The sequence below is a fragment of the Pan troglodytes genome, chromosome 15 (assembly GCF_028858775.2).
Source record: "Pan troglodytes isolate AG18354 chromosome 15, NHGRI_mPanTro3-v2.0_pri, whole genome shotgun sequence".
Classification (NCBI taxonomy): Eukaryota; Metazoa; Chordata; class Mammalia; order Primates; family Hominidae; genus Pan; species Pan troglodytes.
In genome coordinates this window covers 60,078,311-60,095,609 of record NC_072413.2, presented here as the reverse complement: position 1 = coordinate 60,095,609, position 17,299 = coordinate 60,078,311, and the positions used below count along the sequence as shown (strand labels likewise).

General features: G+C 38.0%; 1 protein-coding gene across 11 annotated transcripts in view; it reads right to left on the bottom strand.

The window, feature by feature from the left end:
* SYT16 (synaptotagmin 16) overlaps positions 1-17,299 on the bottom strand; it is a 305,125-nt gene that overhangs the window by 17,200 nt on the left and 270,626 nt on the right. For all 11 annotated transcript variants that reach the window (XR_010150960.1, XM_054666037.2, XM_054666039.2 and 8 more), the window contains one exon: positions 15,979-16,168. Coding sequence is in view for 10 of the 11 variants with exons in the window: in XM_054666037.2 (XP_054522012.1) it covers positions 15,979-16,168 (190 nt within the window). In the remaining variant the exon portion in view is untranslated. The remainder of the gene's footprint in view (positions 1-15,978; positions 16,169-17,299) is intronic.

Genomic DNA, 17,299 nt, shown 5'->3' with positions numbered 1-17,299 from the left:
GGGGTGGGGATGATAAGAAACATTAGTGCTCTCTGTTTGGCTAGACTAGCTGTAACATTTATATGGGCTACAAATTTCTCCTTTCAACATACTGATCAGTATCCTTAAGCCTGGTTCTTGCTGTTGGGCAACACATCTTGCATGAATTATTAAGGAAGGGGAATTATTACCTTGAATACCTAATGTTTCATGTGGCTCACTATCCAGCACACATTGCTGATGTTCATTAGTACTTCTACATGCACAGGGTGTATACATTTGTGCACAGGCGTACATGCAATGGTGCTTGTGGGCAGGCACAGTTCTTCATCTACATTTATTTATGTAACAAGATAAATATACACATTTTGCTCTACATGATTTTTTTCATAGTCAAATTGCTATTTTATGCCTGAATTGGAGAATTCTTTTCTCACTCTCTACATATTCATATGTCTGTGTATGTGTGTGTGCATGTGTGTGTGAGTGAGAAAGAGAGAGAGAGAGACAGACAGACAGACAGACAGACAGACAAGGTCTTGCTCCGTTGCCCAGGCTGGGGTGCAGTGGCATGATCACAGCTCACTAAAGCCTTGACTTCTGGGCCCAAAGCGATCCTACCCCATCAGCCTCCTGAGTAGCTGGAACCACAGGCATGCACCATCATGCCCAGCTAATTTTTTAACTTTTTGTAGAAATAGGGTCTCCCTATGTTGCCCAGGCATCTACATATCCTTTGGACCATTTCATCCACTCCCATAGTTTCAATGACATCTACCAAGTCCACAGGTCTGGCCTCAACTTCTCTCCCAAACTCGAGATCCAGCTGAATACTACACTTCTTCTCTTGAAATCTTACACTAATCTTACACTCAATATGCCCCCAACTCTAAACATTTGCTGTTCCAGTGTTCCCTATCCCTGTGAATAGCAGCATCATTCACCAAATTATCCAAGTCAGAAATCAGGACCTCATTTTTCACAAGACTGACTTCCTCATTCCCAGTCCACCCAATCAGTTGCCACATTCTGTTGATTCTAACTCTCAAACAGCTCCCAAATCTACCCACTTCTTTCCATCCCCAGTGCCTCTGAACTCTGTGTACACTGCAAGCTCAGGGTGCCAGCATTTCTCACCTTTATTACCTCACGTTTCCTCACTGACCTCCTAGTCAGGGGACTGCCAGAGCAATCTCTGTGAAATACAAATCTGGCCATGTCACTCTCACTAATCAACACAAACAAAGTCTTCAATACTTCCCACTAGTCTCAAGATGAAAGCTCAATTTCTTGGTGTAGACTCTCTTCTTTGGCCCTATCTTCTAGTCTCATTGCTTACCACTGCTGCCATTATACACTGCATTCTACTACATTGAACTTCCTCCCCTCCTCCAACCCAATTTGTTCTTTTTCCCTGTCTCATCTGTACATGCTCCCCATGCTCTGACATCCCGACTAATCTCAGCCTCATATGACTTTTTTCATTAAGTTCAATCTGGATATCACTTTATCTGGGAATATTTGCTGACCTTTCTGACCTTTTTCTCTCACTCCCACCAGTTCAGATAACCCTCTTATAGTCTCCACTAAAACCTAGTTTTAGCCTGTCTCAGCACTTATCACCAGTATTATCGCTGCCTATTTGTCTGCAAAGATGCAGTTTTCCAATGGTAAAGAGAGGGATTGCCTTATTAACCATTGAACCCCTGATGCTTAGCTCGTGACTACCATGTGCTAGACCTTCAATAAATATTTTGTAATGAATGTTCATGTCTAGTCAGGAAGCTCAACTTTTTCTTTCAGTCTCAAGTTTTCAAACTTGTGCAATGAAGCTAAACCTCCTCATTGTAGAACCCCTCCACTAGAGTGCCAGAAAACAGTGACTAGCATCAATATAGAAAGGAAAGCAAGCATTCAAATTTTACCAACATGATCTCCTTTTGCTAAAATTCCTGAATGGAACCATCATAAAATAATTATCTCCTCAATCACATTTTTATTAAAATCAATTTATAAATGTCTCGACCTTTATCTGCAATTTTTACTACTAACATGCACACATTATTCTCCTTAAAACTCAAAATGTTAGGGTGTTTCCCAAATTCAATCATTCTGTACATTCTGTTCAATGCAGGCAGCAAGCTGATTAGTGTTTACTGCTCATTTTCCCACCTAACGACCAGTCAAACTTTTTAAAGCGTAAACGCAGATCTCTGTAATTTACTGTTCTCTCCAAAAGCATTGTAAGATAGGAAACAAATTACAACCTGCAGTTTTCTTTCTATGTTGATCTTTTTCTATTCCAGTTTGATGTGTTATTTTATGCACTTATCTGCTGAGAAACACAAGGTGTGAAATTACACTTCAGGTGTGAAAACACTTCTCTGTCTCAGAAACAGGGCTCTCTTCTCTTCAAACTATTCTACAGAAAAAGCTGTCAGAACACCAACAATGAGGGAGTAGATGTGTGTTTCTGAAGCTGCATAGCTACATGATTCCTGTAGAAAAAGTTCAATCCAGTCACCAAACTGATTGGGCAATTGTGCTGCCAGGTATAGCAGTGGGAATTGAGTTAATCTTGCAAACAAAAGCATGCTCATTTCACAAAGAGAGCAATTTCAAGCTTTATCCTGCCATAAGAGTATTTTCTAATTATGAGAAAGGCCACTTACTACCAAATTACTATCACTGAAGTTGGATTGTATGTGTATAACGCAGAGAAATAATAATAATCTTAAAAGCAATCCAGTCTGAAGACACCAGACAAAAGGAAGGAAAATGTTCATTGTTCTAGTTCAAAAGGGAAACTTCTATTAACACTAATAATGCACCTACTTCTTAACTTTCAGAGCAGAGGCTGTGCCCAGGAAATTCTGCTTCTGTGGAATAGTTGGGGAGCATGACCAGGGTCTTTTGGGGTTCCGTGACTTACTCTGATGAACACCAGTCAGAATGAATGGAGAAAGACTCTAGCTAAGTAAATATGCCATTTAAATAAGCTGTGTTTTAATCTTTGGAAACTGGTAATAGTGGCTACAAAACAATGCTGAGCAATATTTTCTTTTCTGGTGGTGATTCAGAAAGCTTTATACTATCTTTGGTAACTCAGAACCATTAGCAAAACACTGAATGGGTCATAATCCCTTGACAGCCCTGTCAACTGTTTTACTAGTCACTTCCCTTTTTCTTGCTAAAGGAAGACGCCACTTGTACTAAAATATTTATAATAGTACATAATCTCCAAATTATTATGGCACAAAAGTATGTCATTTGGAACTCAGAAGGCATTTTTCCAAAGAAACAACATGGTACCCAGTAGTTAAACAGCCCCCACAAAATACCTATCCATTTGCAGCATAACTTTCTACGAATTGCTGAGCTGAGCCTTGGCCTAGGGGTCAGAGGAACTATGAATCTCTGGGATACAGGGTAAGGGAAAGGAATTTGGCCATTTAACTTTCCCTTTTAATTTATTAATATGTATAAACAATTTTAAACATATATGAAAATAATCACACAAACTGACAGGATATTTAGAATTTGTCACATGTGCTACTAATGTTTCTGCCTTTTTATTGATTTTTAAGAAATAAAACATTGCAACTGAAGATCCTTTAGTCTCCCTCTTTGGGATCCTGTCCAACTTCTTTTCTCAACAAAGGTAATTACTATGTTGGATTTGGAGTTTATCATTTCCAGTTTATCATTTCCATATATGTATTTAAACTTTCAATATGTAAATAGAGGTGTCCAAAATATATTTAATAGAATTTTGCACATTAGAAAATTTAACATTGTAGTGTATGTCTTTCTAAAACTTAATTTACCATTAATTTTTTATATTATCTCTATTCATACATGTATGTGATTCATTTATTTTATCTTCTGTGTGTAATGTTCCAATGTATTAATAAATTATAATTCATTTTTTCATTGTGTTAATGAGCATTTAATTGCTTATAATTACCAAAAATTAAAAAGATTTCAGTGAACGTTTTTCTCTATTTTGCATTATATCAATATTCAAAAATTTCTCTAGGATATACCTAGAAGTGAATGACTGTGCTCTTTACAAATTCTAGACACAAAATCTTTGCCAGTTGTATTAATTGCTACTACCTTCTACCTGCCTTTCAGCTTCATTTATAGTCAGTTGCAGTACAAATGTTTTAAATTTTTGTGGAGTCAGGTTTATTGATGTCTTCTTTTAAGTTGATGCTTTTTAAAAGAAACCCTACCCAAACTCAATAGTCTCCCATATTATCTTCTGAATCTTAAGATCTTGTTTTTCACATTTGATCTTTAATACAGCTGTAATTGAGCTTTGCATGTGGTGTGAGGTAGGGATCTAAATTTTGTATATGGGAAGGATTATTCATTAAATAATCTATTATCTCCCCACTAATTTGTAATACCATGTCTGTCAAATATCAAGTTTCCAAGCTTCAGTGTCTTTCCCTAAGTCTGACAATATTTATTATAATCATTTTATAACATGTCTTGATATCTGCTAGGGATAATCCCTCTACCATCTTTTTAAAAGCTATTTTAGTTATTCTACTCTCTTGCTTGGTTTAATTGGCTCTTGCATATGAATTTTAGAATGAGTTTGCCAAGCTCTGTAAAAAACAAAACAAGATAAAAAAACAAACTAAAACAAAAATACTAAGAAACACTTGGGATTCTGCTTGGTATTGTACTGGACATATAATTTGGAAAAAAAACTTGTTTTTACAATATGGAATATTCTCGCTAATGAACATAGTATAATATATAGATATGTGTGTGCTTGTGTGTGTGTGTGTATAGTTTCCGTTTGTGTCTTTCATAAAGTTCTGTTGTTTTTCTATAATTTTCATATTCATCTTTTATTATTTTTTGGTATCTTAGATATTTTGTTCCTATTATAAATAGTAACATTTTAAAGCTCCACTTTCTGATTGTTGCTGATGTATTATAACACAACTGATTTTATATAAGAAATATTACTTTATAGATTTTCATTTATTTTTAATGTTGATAATAAGATTTTCTACAAATAATGAATGGCAGCTTCATTTCTTCCTTTCAATCTTTAAATGTTTATTTATTTTTCTTATTATACTGAACTGCCTCAAGCTTCCAGTCTAATATTAAACAAAACTACTGGTGGGAATCCTTATTTTGCTCTTGACTATAAAGGGATTTGAGGATTAAGAATTGGTATAGATTTCCTTAAAATATCCACTGTCAAGTTGAGCAAGTTTCTTTCTGTGCCACATTATTAGTTATTGATATTTACTACGATATCCACCATTCTAAGATCTTTCCTGGGTGAAAGATATAAACCCTTAAAATGACATTCCCCTAGTCTCTTATCAGTAAGCTTCCACTAAAGAAAGCTATGGCAAGAGACAGGAAAGTGGAAGGAGAGAGAGCCCCAGTACTCTAGAACCGGTTGCGGGCATGTGTAGGCATTAGAAGATGACAATGGAAAATTTTTGCCCATAGTGATCATTAGATGAGAACGGAAAAATTTTGCCCATATTGATCAAAGATCCCTATAAAAAAATCACCTGTCCTGTGTGCAAACAGTTCAGAGCCTATTGACATCTCTCCTGTAATGCCTTATACTCCTGAACTTCCTGAAAACAGCCTTCCTGATCTTTACTACCTTGTCTTCCAACGTTTAAATCCCATAATAACTTCTGATCAAACATACCTAGAATATTTGCTATTTTCCTGAAAATATGTGACTGATACAGTAATTACTAACCTGAACTGGAATGTTGCTATCATAAAAATAAAATAAAATAAGATTGGGGATTGGTCTAGAAGTTGGGTATCAGGTAATGAATAAACTAATATCAGAGGATATAACAGCGAAGATCCATAATCCATATTATGAGATGGTAAAACTTCCACCTGCTATAACTTAGAATAAAGAACATGTGCCTAATGAGTTTGCTGCTCTAAAGAAAGAAATTGAAAAATGGAATGTTAGAAGTATGTATTGAGTACTACTGGCTGCATTTAGGGGGAAGAGGGGAAAAGTTAAGCTTGGGAAAGAACTGACCAGTATGCAAGAAAAAAGAGAAAATACAGAAATTCAGCCCTGGCTGGAAGAGTTGATTGATTCTGGATCTCTGAAGAAAGAGATTTTAAAAGGCTTTGAGCCACAAAGGCCCAGTAAACTTTCTCAGGTGAATAATGTGACATTTAATTCAGGTCAAATATCAAATTAACAGTGTGGTCTTTACACCAGAATTGAATTATCTGAGCCATGTGACTGAGTTCTGAAAAATGGAATATGAGAAGTGATAAATGTCACCTTCAATCATGGTTATATTCAACCACTCCCACCCAAGCAAGAAATCTCCCATGCTGTCTCTTTCCTTTCCATGCCAACAATGGAGGTCACATTTTGAATATCATCACCTCAGTAAATGGGGAGTGCCTGTATGGCTGAGTTACAGCTTAGAGAACAGTCACATAACTACTTTGGACTGTAATGCAAAGGAGAAATAAGCTTTTGCTGTGTGAAGCCCCTGAGTCAGCAGGGTTTAATCATTACATCATAGCCTAGTCTATATTAATACATCTTCTATTACACATCTGCTAAGATTTTTGTCAGTAATGAAGAGTGCATTTTGCCAAAAGCAACTTTTTGCATCTATTGAGATAATCGTAATTTTTTCAAAAATTGTATTTTTTAATCAAAAGCTTCTATTTGCATCTACTGAAATTATCATAAGGCTTTCTCGTAAGCCAGTTAATATGGTGAATTACACTAGCAGATTTTCCTAATATTAAATCATTCTTGCATTCCTGAGCTAAGCCTAATTCATTGGTCATTAATGGCTTCCTTCCTTATATATTATAAAGCTAGGTGGACCCAGTATAAACTGTAGTGTGTTTATAGTATGAGGCAGTGTGAGGAAGAGGGGCAGGGAGGGACTGGGAAAAAGAGAGAGACCTAATCCAATATCTATCTTTCACATAGCAATTTTTGTCCCTTTATATTTATTATGACTACTGATATATTTTGATTTATATTTACTGTTTGGTTTGTGCTTTCTATTTATCATGCATTTTTCTACACTTTAAAAAGTATTTTCTCTGCTTTCTATTGAATTGGTTACATTTGCTTTATTCTCATTTATTCCCTCTATTGGTTTAAAAGATTAAAATTTTAATATGTTCACTTGGTTTAATGTCTAAAATTAATCAAAATCTCTACTCTCTTCTATTTTTAAATCTCTTAATGTTTTAAATAGACTTAATTTTTTAGAACTGTTTTAGTTTCTTAACAAAATTGAGCAGAAGGTACAGAGATTTCCCATAAACTCCCTGCTCCCACATACATACAGCCTGCTAATCTCTTCATTTTAATACTAGTATTTTTTTTCCTTGAAGCAACATCAGTCTAAACATCCAGCTGTCATATTTCTTACTTATAACCTGGTTTTGCAATATCCTCTGATCTCTCTCCAGTGTATTTTTTTCAATTTTAAAAAATTGTGTTAAAATACACACAACAGAATTTACCATTTTAACATAATTAAGTGTACACTTCAGTGGTATTAGATTCATAATGTTGTACAAAATCACCACCATCTATCTCCAGAACTCTTTTCATCTTGTAAAAACTGAAACTCCATATCCATTAAATGATAACTCCCCATTTCCCTCTCCTCCACCCCCTGGTAACCACCATTCTACTGGCTTTTATGATTTTTTTTTCTACTCTAAATACCTCTTATAAGTGGAATCATACAGTGTTTGTCTTTTTGTGACTGGCTTATTTCATTTAACATAATGTCCTCAAGGTTCATCCATACTGCAGCATATGTCAGAATTTTTTTCCTTTTTAAGGTTGAATAGTATTCCTTATATGTATATACCACATTTTGCTCATACATTAATCCCTCAATGGACACTTAGGCTGCTTCCACATTTTAGCTATAGTGAATAATGTTGCTATGAACATGGGTGTACAAATTTCTCAAGACCCTGCTTTCAATTCCTTGGAGTACATACCCACAAATGGATTTGCTGGGTTATATGGTGATTCTATTTTTCATCTTTTCAGGAACTGTCATACTGTTTTCCACAGGAGCTGTACCATTTTACATTCCTACCAGTAATGGACAAGGGCTCCAATTTCTCCACATTCTCATTAACACTTGTTAGTGTGTGTGTGTGTGTGTGTGTGTGTGTGTGTGTGTGTGTGTGTGTGTGTGTTATAGTAGCCATCCTAATGGGTATGAGGTGGTATCTCACTGTAGTTTTGATTTGCATTTTCCTGATGATTGATTTTGAGCATTTTTTTCATATTTCTATTGGCCATTTATATATCAACTTTGGAGGAATGTCTACTCAAGTCTTTAATCCAGTTTTAAACTCACATTGTTTTGTTGTTGAGTTTTAGGAGTTCTCTATATATTCTGGATATTAGTTTGTTATCAGATATATAATTTGCAAATATTTTCTCCCATTCTATAGGTGGTCTATTTACTCTATTATCTTTCGATGCACAAAATTTTTGAACTTACATGAAGTCCAGTTGTCTATTTTTAATTTTGTTGCCTATGCACTTGTTGTCATATCCAAGAAATCACTGCCAAATCCAAGGTCATAAAGTTTTTGCCCTATGTTTTCTTCAAGGAGTTTTATAGTTTTAGGTGTTATATTTAGGTCTTTCATCCATTTTGAGTTCATTTTTATATATGGTGTTAGGTAAGGATCCAACTTCATGCTTTTGCAGGTTGAGATCCACTTTTTCTAGCACCATTGGTTGAACAGACTATCCTTTTCCCTTTGAATGGTCTTGGCAGCCTTGTCAAAAATCATTTGGAGTCACTCTCCCGTTCCCATATTTATGTAATTTCTGCCTAGAATTTTATTACCATTTTGTGGTAGTACCCCCAGTAGTAGTCATTTTTCCTACCGCTCCTGTTTTTGCTTTATGCAATCCATGCAGGCCTATATTTACTTACATGTTAACCAATTTATTTGTTCATTCTTCCTTCTTGCTTCTCATTACTTCCTTCTAATTTCAATTGCTTTCTTTCTCAATTGCATCATTTAGTTGCTTTTTCCTAATGAAAAACTCTGTCAAACTTTGTGGAAAATATCTTTATTTTTCCTTCACTCAGGGAACAAAATGCTAAGCTGAGTATTTTTCTCCCAATACTTTGATATTCTTTTCCCATTGTCCTCTGGTTTCCATTAACGTTATTAAAAAGTCTGCCCTCAGTCTTACTGTGATTCCTCTGTAGGTAACTGGGTTTTTTAACATCTTTATTGCAATATAATTGACATACCATGTAATATGGTTTGACTGTGTCCCCAGCCAAATCTCATCTTGAATTGTGGCTCCCATACTTCCCATATGTTGTGGGAGGGACCCGGTGGGAGGTAACTGAATCATGGGGGTGGGTCTTTCCGTGCTGTTCTCATGATAGTGAATAAATCTCATGAGATCTGATGGTTTTATAAAGGGGAGTTTCCCTGCACAAGTTCTCTCTTGTATGCCACCATGTAAGACATGCCTTTTGCCTTCCATCATGATTGTGAGGCCTCCCCAGCCACGTGGAACTGTGAGTCCACTAAACCTCTTTTACTTTATAAATTACTCAGTCTTGGGTATGTCTTTATCAGCAGCATAAAAACAAACTAATACACCATGGTAACTATCTTTTCTTTTCTATTGCTTTTAATATTTTTTAACTTTGATATCATTGTGAGAATTAGAGTTGATGTAGAAAAAGGAATATCACCTATGCACTCAATAAGTTAGTGCCTCATCTAAATTTTCATATGAAATGGCCATGACTCTGAGCAGACAGTGGCTCTTAATACACTATATTTAACAAAAACTGGACCAGGATTCTAAAAGAAGGTCATATGTCTCATATATGTTCATTTTCACTGAGTCTTTTTTTCCCTGCACTCTGTAGAGCACATTTTCTGAATCCCACTTGTTCTTCACACAAAACGTGAGGGAGCTTGATTTGCTTGTTTTTCTTTCCTTTAGTCTCTGCTATTGTGAGTGCCTAACAAGGTTAATATGCTGCTGCTGCAGTTAAGTATTATCATTTGGGGTGTAATTATCATGTGTGGCTAATCATGCACATGCTGAGAAGCTGGGGAACTTGTTTTTAACTGGAGGGAACATCTTAATGATAGTTTTTGACAAGGACCATTATATCTGTACATATACACATATATACACAATGCAGTAATACACTGTAGAAGGAGACATAGCAAAGATGAAGATGGAGAAAGAGAACCTGTCAACACAATAGCTAACTTTTTTGAAACATAGCAGTATATCTGTAACACTAGCTTGTTAACCTCATTTAATAAGGAAAATGTAATTCAGAGAGGTTAAATCAAATGTTGAGGCCATGCAGCAGTTGGATAGCAGGGCTAGGATAAGAACAGAATAGAGCTGCAAAGTTGTTGTTGAATTGCTTTCCCGTGAAGCCAAATTCAAAAGATGATCAAATGTTTCTAACTCTTACTGCTAACTTTTCCAAAAGCATTTGTAAATGCACATCAGGATTTCAGATGTCTGCTAGACACTATACACTGCTTTTTCTTCTGGACCATTAGCCAGGGACAGACCTGGAGGTTATCATTTGCCATCAGAAGATTTGTAGACTACCCTATACCATCTTAATAGCAACAATAGTTTTGAACACTGACCACGTGTAGTAAATGAGACATCACCTTGAAAATGGCTGGTGTGACATTTGGCACGTTGTTACTTGATTTGCACTAAGATAAGTTCATGCTGCTACCGTACTTATATATGTTTATAAATAGGTTCTATAGGCTAGTTATAGTAATTTTCAAATAGCCTATTTTATCTTCCTTAGCCCACATACATGATTTTTTTTTTAAAAATCACAACACTTTATAACTTGGGCATTTTCACCAAAAGATGATTGATAGACAGATAGATACATAGAAATAAAGTTTGAAAAGAAGAAATGCCCAGCCAAATACTTTCCCTTGTGATGGATGTGGTTTATGGAGGACACTATAAAAGATACCCTCAGGTTCAGATGCTCAGTACCCCTTTTTTTTTTTTTTTTGAGATGGAATCTCACTCTGTGGCCCAGGCTGGAGTGCAGTGGTGTGATCTCGGCACACTGCAACCTCAACCTCCCAGGTTCCAGCAATTCTCCTGCCTCAGCCTCCTAAGTAGCTGGGATTACAGGCACCTGCCACCATGCCTGGCTAATTTTTTGTATTTTTAGTAGACATGAGGTTTCACCATTTTGACCAGGCTGGTCTCAAACTCCTGACCTCAGGTGATCTGCCCACCTGGGCCCCCCAAAGTGCTGGGATTACAGGCATGAGCCACCAAGCCCAGCCAGTACCCCATCTTTCTGATCCAAGGTTTATCTAGGGAAATAGAGTGACATCTCAATCACTCTAATTAAAAAAAAAAAAGTATTGCCAACCACAGAAGTCCCTATCCATGGCTAAGACTCATTTTATTTTTACCAACTTGACCCAGCTTATCTAATTCATACCACACTAGATTGTATTCCCCAGTATTTTATACCTAAAATTTAAAATGTATAGAATATTTGAAATAATTGTACAGTGGAGGTCCCTATACCCACCACCTTAAGTTTTCGATTGTTTTATTTTTTCTCACATATCTGTGCCTCTATTCATCCATTAATCCATTTTACTTGTAGCCATTGTTGCTCTTCAATGCTAAAAATTTCAGCATGCATTTCATTAGCTAGAGTTTAATATTTTACAGTTCTTTTTTAAGGTAAAATTTACCTATAGTGAAGTGTACAAAGCTCAGTGCCATTCACCAACTTCTGACAAATGCATACATCCATTTAACTCACATCCCTATCAATATATAGATTAAAAATTTTAAAGAATAACAAAATACAAAATATTCCCATCACCCCAGAACATTTCCTCATGTCCCTACCTAGTACATCCTAGCACCAATATCATTCCTGACACCACCACTCCTTTGCTTTTTTTCCCCACTATAGAGTAGTTTTGCTTACTGCAGAATTTACCAATGGAATCAAGCAGTAGGTAACTCAGTAAGTTTGTGAGATTCCTCCATGCTGTTGAATGCCTACGTTTAATTTTATTACTTTTTATTGCTAAATAGTATTCAATTATATATCTTAATTTGCTTATTCACTCTTCTCTAGATGGGCGTGAGGGCTGTCTAGTTTTTGTCATTATGAATAAAGCTGCTATAAACATTCTTGCATGGGTCTTTTTTTCTTTTTTGACTTACCGGTTACTGCCCAAGAACGTAACTGCTAGATTCTCCGTGCATGTTTAGTTTTATATTAAAAAAAGCTTCTACGCCTTTTCCCAAAGTGGTTGTTCCATTTTACACTCGCACCAAGAATGTATTCTCCACATCCTCACCAATACTTGGTGCAAATTTTTCATTTTAGCCATGCTGGGGGCTGTGCAGTGGAGGCTCTGGTTGGAGCCGGCGGAGACTCACATTTCTATTATTGCCCCCACTAGCTCCAGCCCATCAGAGAAAGGAGCCCTCTCGCCCAAGGATTTTACCTCAGAAGGGGAGGGGGTTTCTATCTCAGTGGCTTATTTCTTCTAAGACCCCAACAGAGGAGAAGAACTTCATCTACTGTTTCTTCAGTTCCTCTGTCTTACTTAGGAGGAAAAGTTTTAAAAATATTCGATTATCTAACTGGGTCAGGTTGGTGAATTCAAAGTTGCCTTTTGTTTTATGATATATTTTGAGGCAAAAAGATTCTCACTTCTAAATCCTAGCCGCTGTCTCTCTTTCCAGCAACATGTAAAACCTTAACAATATTCAAGAGAAGAAAAGTTCCTAACACTCAGGCTCAACCTATTTTCCTTCACACTTCCCTAAGAACCATTCTTTATGTGATCATGACCGCCCCGTCGGGCAGGATTGAGGTCACGGAGGAGGTAACTGCACCTGAGCTGAGAGCCTCAACCACAAGCTGTCATGGCCCTCAGTGGTACAAGTTCCCCTGGCCGGCGGCGACCCTGTGGTGGACTCTGCAGCAGGCCCCAGGCTGCCACCGGCTCTCCCTCTGCCGTGGGGAGCGGTGCACTTGGCATGCGGCCTCCGCCTTTCCCCACTCACAGCTCCATTCCTCTCCTGGCTCCTGTCCTCTCTTCTTCTCCCCCTCTTCCTTCCAACTCTTCTCAGTTACCTCATAAAACTCGTGTCCCCTCATTCTTTCTCTCTCTTGTTCTCTTCCATATGGGAACTAAAAATGTATCCCAAGCTTGCCATGTAACTGTCAAAGTAGTGTGAGTGCCATAATGAAGCGAGACATAATGAAAAACCAAGGCCGTCGACATCTAAAGCCCTTGAAAATTCCAAGAGGTCCCTTTCAGAAGCTCCACAAAGGAACCTTCTACTTTCTCATCCCTTCCTAATTAAACTGGCTTTTCCTCAAGTACCAGCATTCTACAGAGACAAAAAACTTTTGTCTTCACTACTGGGTTTCTATTTTAATTACTAGCATCACGGCAGCATTGTTTTCTATTCCATGGGTTGCAAAGATACAACATGTCAGTTACATTTTAAGTTTTATTGCAACACTATGCCTATGGCAAATTATGTACTAAATGCCAAATAGACTTAAACTTCTGGAATAAAATCCATTTCTAAATTAGGACTTGCCTTTTTTTCCTATTTGGTTTTAAATATTTGTTACAGGAATTTCATCTTTAGCATATTTATGTAGATATTTATTAAGATAAAATAGTTCCATCCTCAACATCACAGTTTTGCATGTATTACAGGTATGTAAACTTATAAAGTATATTCTATACTGACTCCTTTTTTATAGATGAGGAAACTGAGATTCAGAACAGTTTCATAACACAATTTTTTTGTTTGTTGTTTTTTGTTTTTTTGAGACAGAGTCTCATTCTGTCACCCAGGCTGGAGTGCAGTGGTGCAATCTTGGCTCACTGCAACCTCCACCTCCTCGGTTCAAGCGATTCTCTGGCCTCAGCCTCCCAAGTAGCTGGGATTACAGGTGTGCACCACCAAGCTCAGCTAATTTTTATTATTTTCCGTAGAGCTGGGGTTTCTCCATGTTGGCCCGGCTGGTCTCAAACCCCTGGCCTGAGGTGATCCATTCACCTCGGCCTCCCAAAGCGCTGGGATTACAGGCATTGAGCCACCGTGCCTAGCCAGTAACTCACAACTATTATAATAAGTGGCAGAGCCTGAATTCACACCTTGGTTTGTTGGCCTCCAGCTGGTACTTTCTCAAGCACCATGATGTACCTCTCCTCTGGATTGCCTGGTACCACCCAGTATACAAAATAAAGCTTCCCAGCATGGACTTGAATAGGCCATGATTGTGTGATCCACAACCCCATCATTCTCTGCATCTCTACCCTGTTCCTAAAAAATTGTTCAGACTTTACCTGATCTCAGAAGGACAGCAAAAGAGGTTAGCAAAAGTTCAGAAGGCAAAGTAGTAAATCCAGACAGATCTCTAGTAAATTCAGAGCTATTCTGGAAAACAAATTGGTATCTAGCAAAAAGAGTCTAGCTATGCAATTAATAATAAGCATCTATTATGCCTTCTAAATAGCCCTCATGTGGCTCTGAGTGTCGACATAGAATATGGCTGATAAACCCAGTCTATTCTGTTATTCAAAGTGCTGGGGCATTCCTTACTAATTTGCCCTAATAGTTTTCATACAAGTTGACTAACAAGATACCCCCATTCCACAGATCCTTTGTGGGCTGCAGCACAGTTAAGGGCAAAAAAAGAGTGAGAGCCCAGATTCAGTTGTAGGAGATGACTCTTTTCCAGTGGCGCTCCTAGTTCTTCACCTGCTGCTGATACATGAGGCCTGAGTCCACTGACTCTTTCAGCCTGCCACAAATATACTGATTTCATCCTTCTTTCAATAACAGTTTGGTGCCCATGGTGGGCAGGCTCCCTAGCCCTCTACTCTACTCCCTTCTAGTTTACCTTCCTGACTCAAAAGACTAGAAATTCAACAACATTTTCAGACTCTCTTGCAGCTAGCATTCCAGATCCAAATTAAGTCCTCCAATTAGGTGTATTTGCATGAGGTCCAGAAGGCAGAAGCAAAAAAGAAATCATCTTCCTGCCCCCCTTTCAAGCTTTTTTGCTGAAAAACAAGATCATAAAAAGGTAAGCTAACTTTTTAACAGCATGCTTCTAATGTTCAATCTCTAACTTCCTAGGTGGTGAGAGGCTGTTGAGGCAACTGAAAACAGCAGCTTTTTGAGTCTGGCTTTCTGAACCTTGGACTGCAGCTCTGGGGATATACCTTGAACCCCTCTTTTCAGTGACAATCTCAAAAGTGGCAGTTCCCCTAGAAAGCCAGTCCTGTGTTGCCCTAGATCTGCCTCCTTTACTTCCTTTCTCTGTCACCACCACAACCATTAACATTTCTTGTGCATTCACTATGTGGTAGGCAGGGTACTAAATGCTTTAAATAAATCATTTCATTTAAACTCCAAAACAACTCCATCAGGAAGGTACTATTAATATCTTTTTTTGTCAGATGAGTTAGCTGTGTTCTGAAAAGGGATAAATTGCACAGGATCATATCAAAGCTAGTGGTTAAGTGGTAGGTAAAGCTGGAATTCAATCCCAGATCTGCCTTACTCCAAAGCCAGAGCTCTTTTTCTTTAAAGTTGAGGGCCTAGGACGTATTAGCAGATTTTAATTGCCCATACACATTATGTTGCTGAAAATGCTGTTCCTTCTTTTCCTTTAAACAATATAGACACACAGGCCAGTCTATTTCATGTCCAGATACATCTAGATAGCAAAGAAGTCTAATTAAATAGAGAGCCATTTAAAAAATACAGAGGTATCTCTTTGTGAAAACTTGCTTAAGCCATAATAAGATCATTTTTATGGTAAAAATTAAAGAACTAAGATGAAAGCAGACAGGGCTTTCCACTTGCCTCTGGAAGAACCAGAGCTGGGAGAACAGACTCACACTTACCAGGTGCTCGGTTAACAGCGAGGTTTCGGAAATGGCTGCCTTTGATCATTTCCACAGATAATCGCCCCGTTGTGGCATTGTACGAGAGCCCCACCAACAGCTCTGGCGCCCCTCCATGAGACAGCGACTGCGTGGATGAAGTACTATCACTGTGAGAAACCGCAGATGGGCTGAGCGGAGACCCTCCACTCTGGAGGGGAAGAACAACAAAGAATCCATTGGCCCACGCTGCACTACTCTCTTTTAGAGAAAGCCGATATTATGTTTGGTGAAATTGTGACCCAATCCCCAATGACTGCCAAAGATGACTAAGGGCGCACTCGGCGTGAATTACAATGGGCCCAGGGAGCACAGTCATGGATGAGATCCCTGCATTAGGAACTGACATATTTGTTTCAAGAGCTGTCTCCATTCAATATTTCCTCTCTAAAGGCAAAACGGACAAAGACGTTATTACTAGTGTAAATCAAACCCTCTAAGATACAAGGAGAGTTAATAATACATTCAATATAGACTCAAATTCCCTCCTGTGTAATCTGTGCTTGGATGTTTCTAAGGAACCCCTCCACTCCAGGCCTGAGGTTTGTTTCTGTTCTCTGCAGCTCCTTGATGAATATGGCAATACAGGAGGCGTTGTGTCTTAACTATAAAAGAAATGACCGCTGGATGTCTACCCCCACATAGAACATTTGGCTCCTAGTTCTGCTTAAGGTTGTTAAATATATGCCAGGTGCCAAATTTTGCCTTTTAAAGAAATAACTTACATTACAAATGAGCACTTTTACAACTGTTTGAGAAAAAAGACAACACATGGGTTGTGGGTCTCAGCGACCTGGCAGGCACCAAGTGAGCCCAGGAGAACCTGAGCTTTCTGTCATGTTTATTCATGGGCACGCTTCTCCTGAGCACCTACACTTCCCCACCAGGCACGGGCACATCGGGAGGAGGAGCACAAAATTGAGAAGGACACTGATTGTCCCTCAAGGCACGGGAGTAGGAATCGATCCTGTGGGGGCAGGCAATCCTGTCCCCCTGAAACACCATCTCCTCCACCAGAAACAAGGGCATTAGACTTGACTTAAACCTTTCTTCTCAATGTTTGAAATCATTTCTTCAAATTTCTGACCAGAAACTCAATAATTAGAACCAATAAAAGGAATCAAATATTCTGCCCATCTGCAGGAAAGTATCCTGTTTACCAAACCACAGACATTTCTGCAGAGCGCCCCCCGACCTAACCCGAGGCTGTATAGAACATAGTTTGTAAACGGCAGGGCTAGGTGGTTGTGATAGATGTCTTACAGACCCTGCTGTCTAGAAG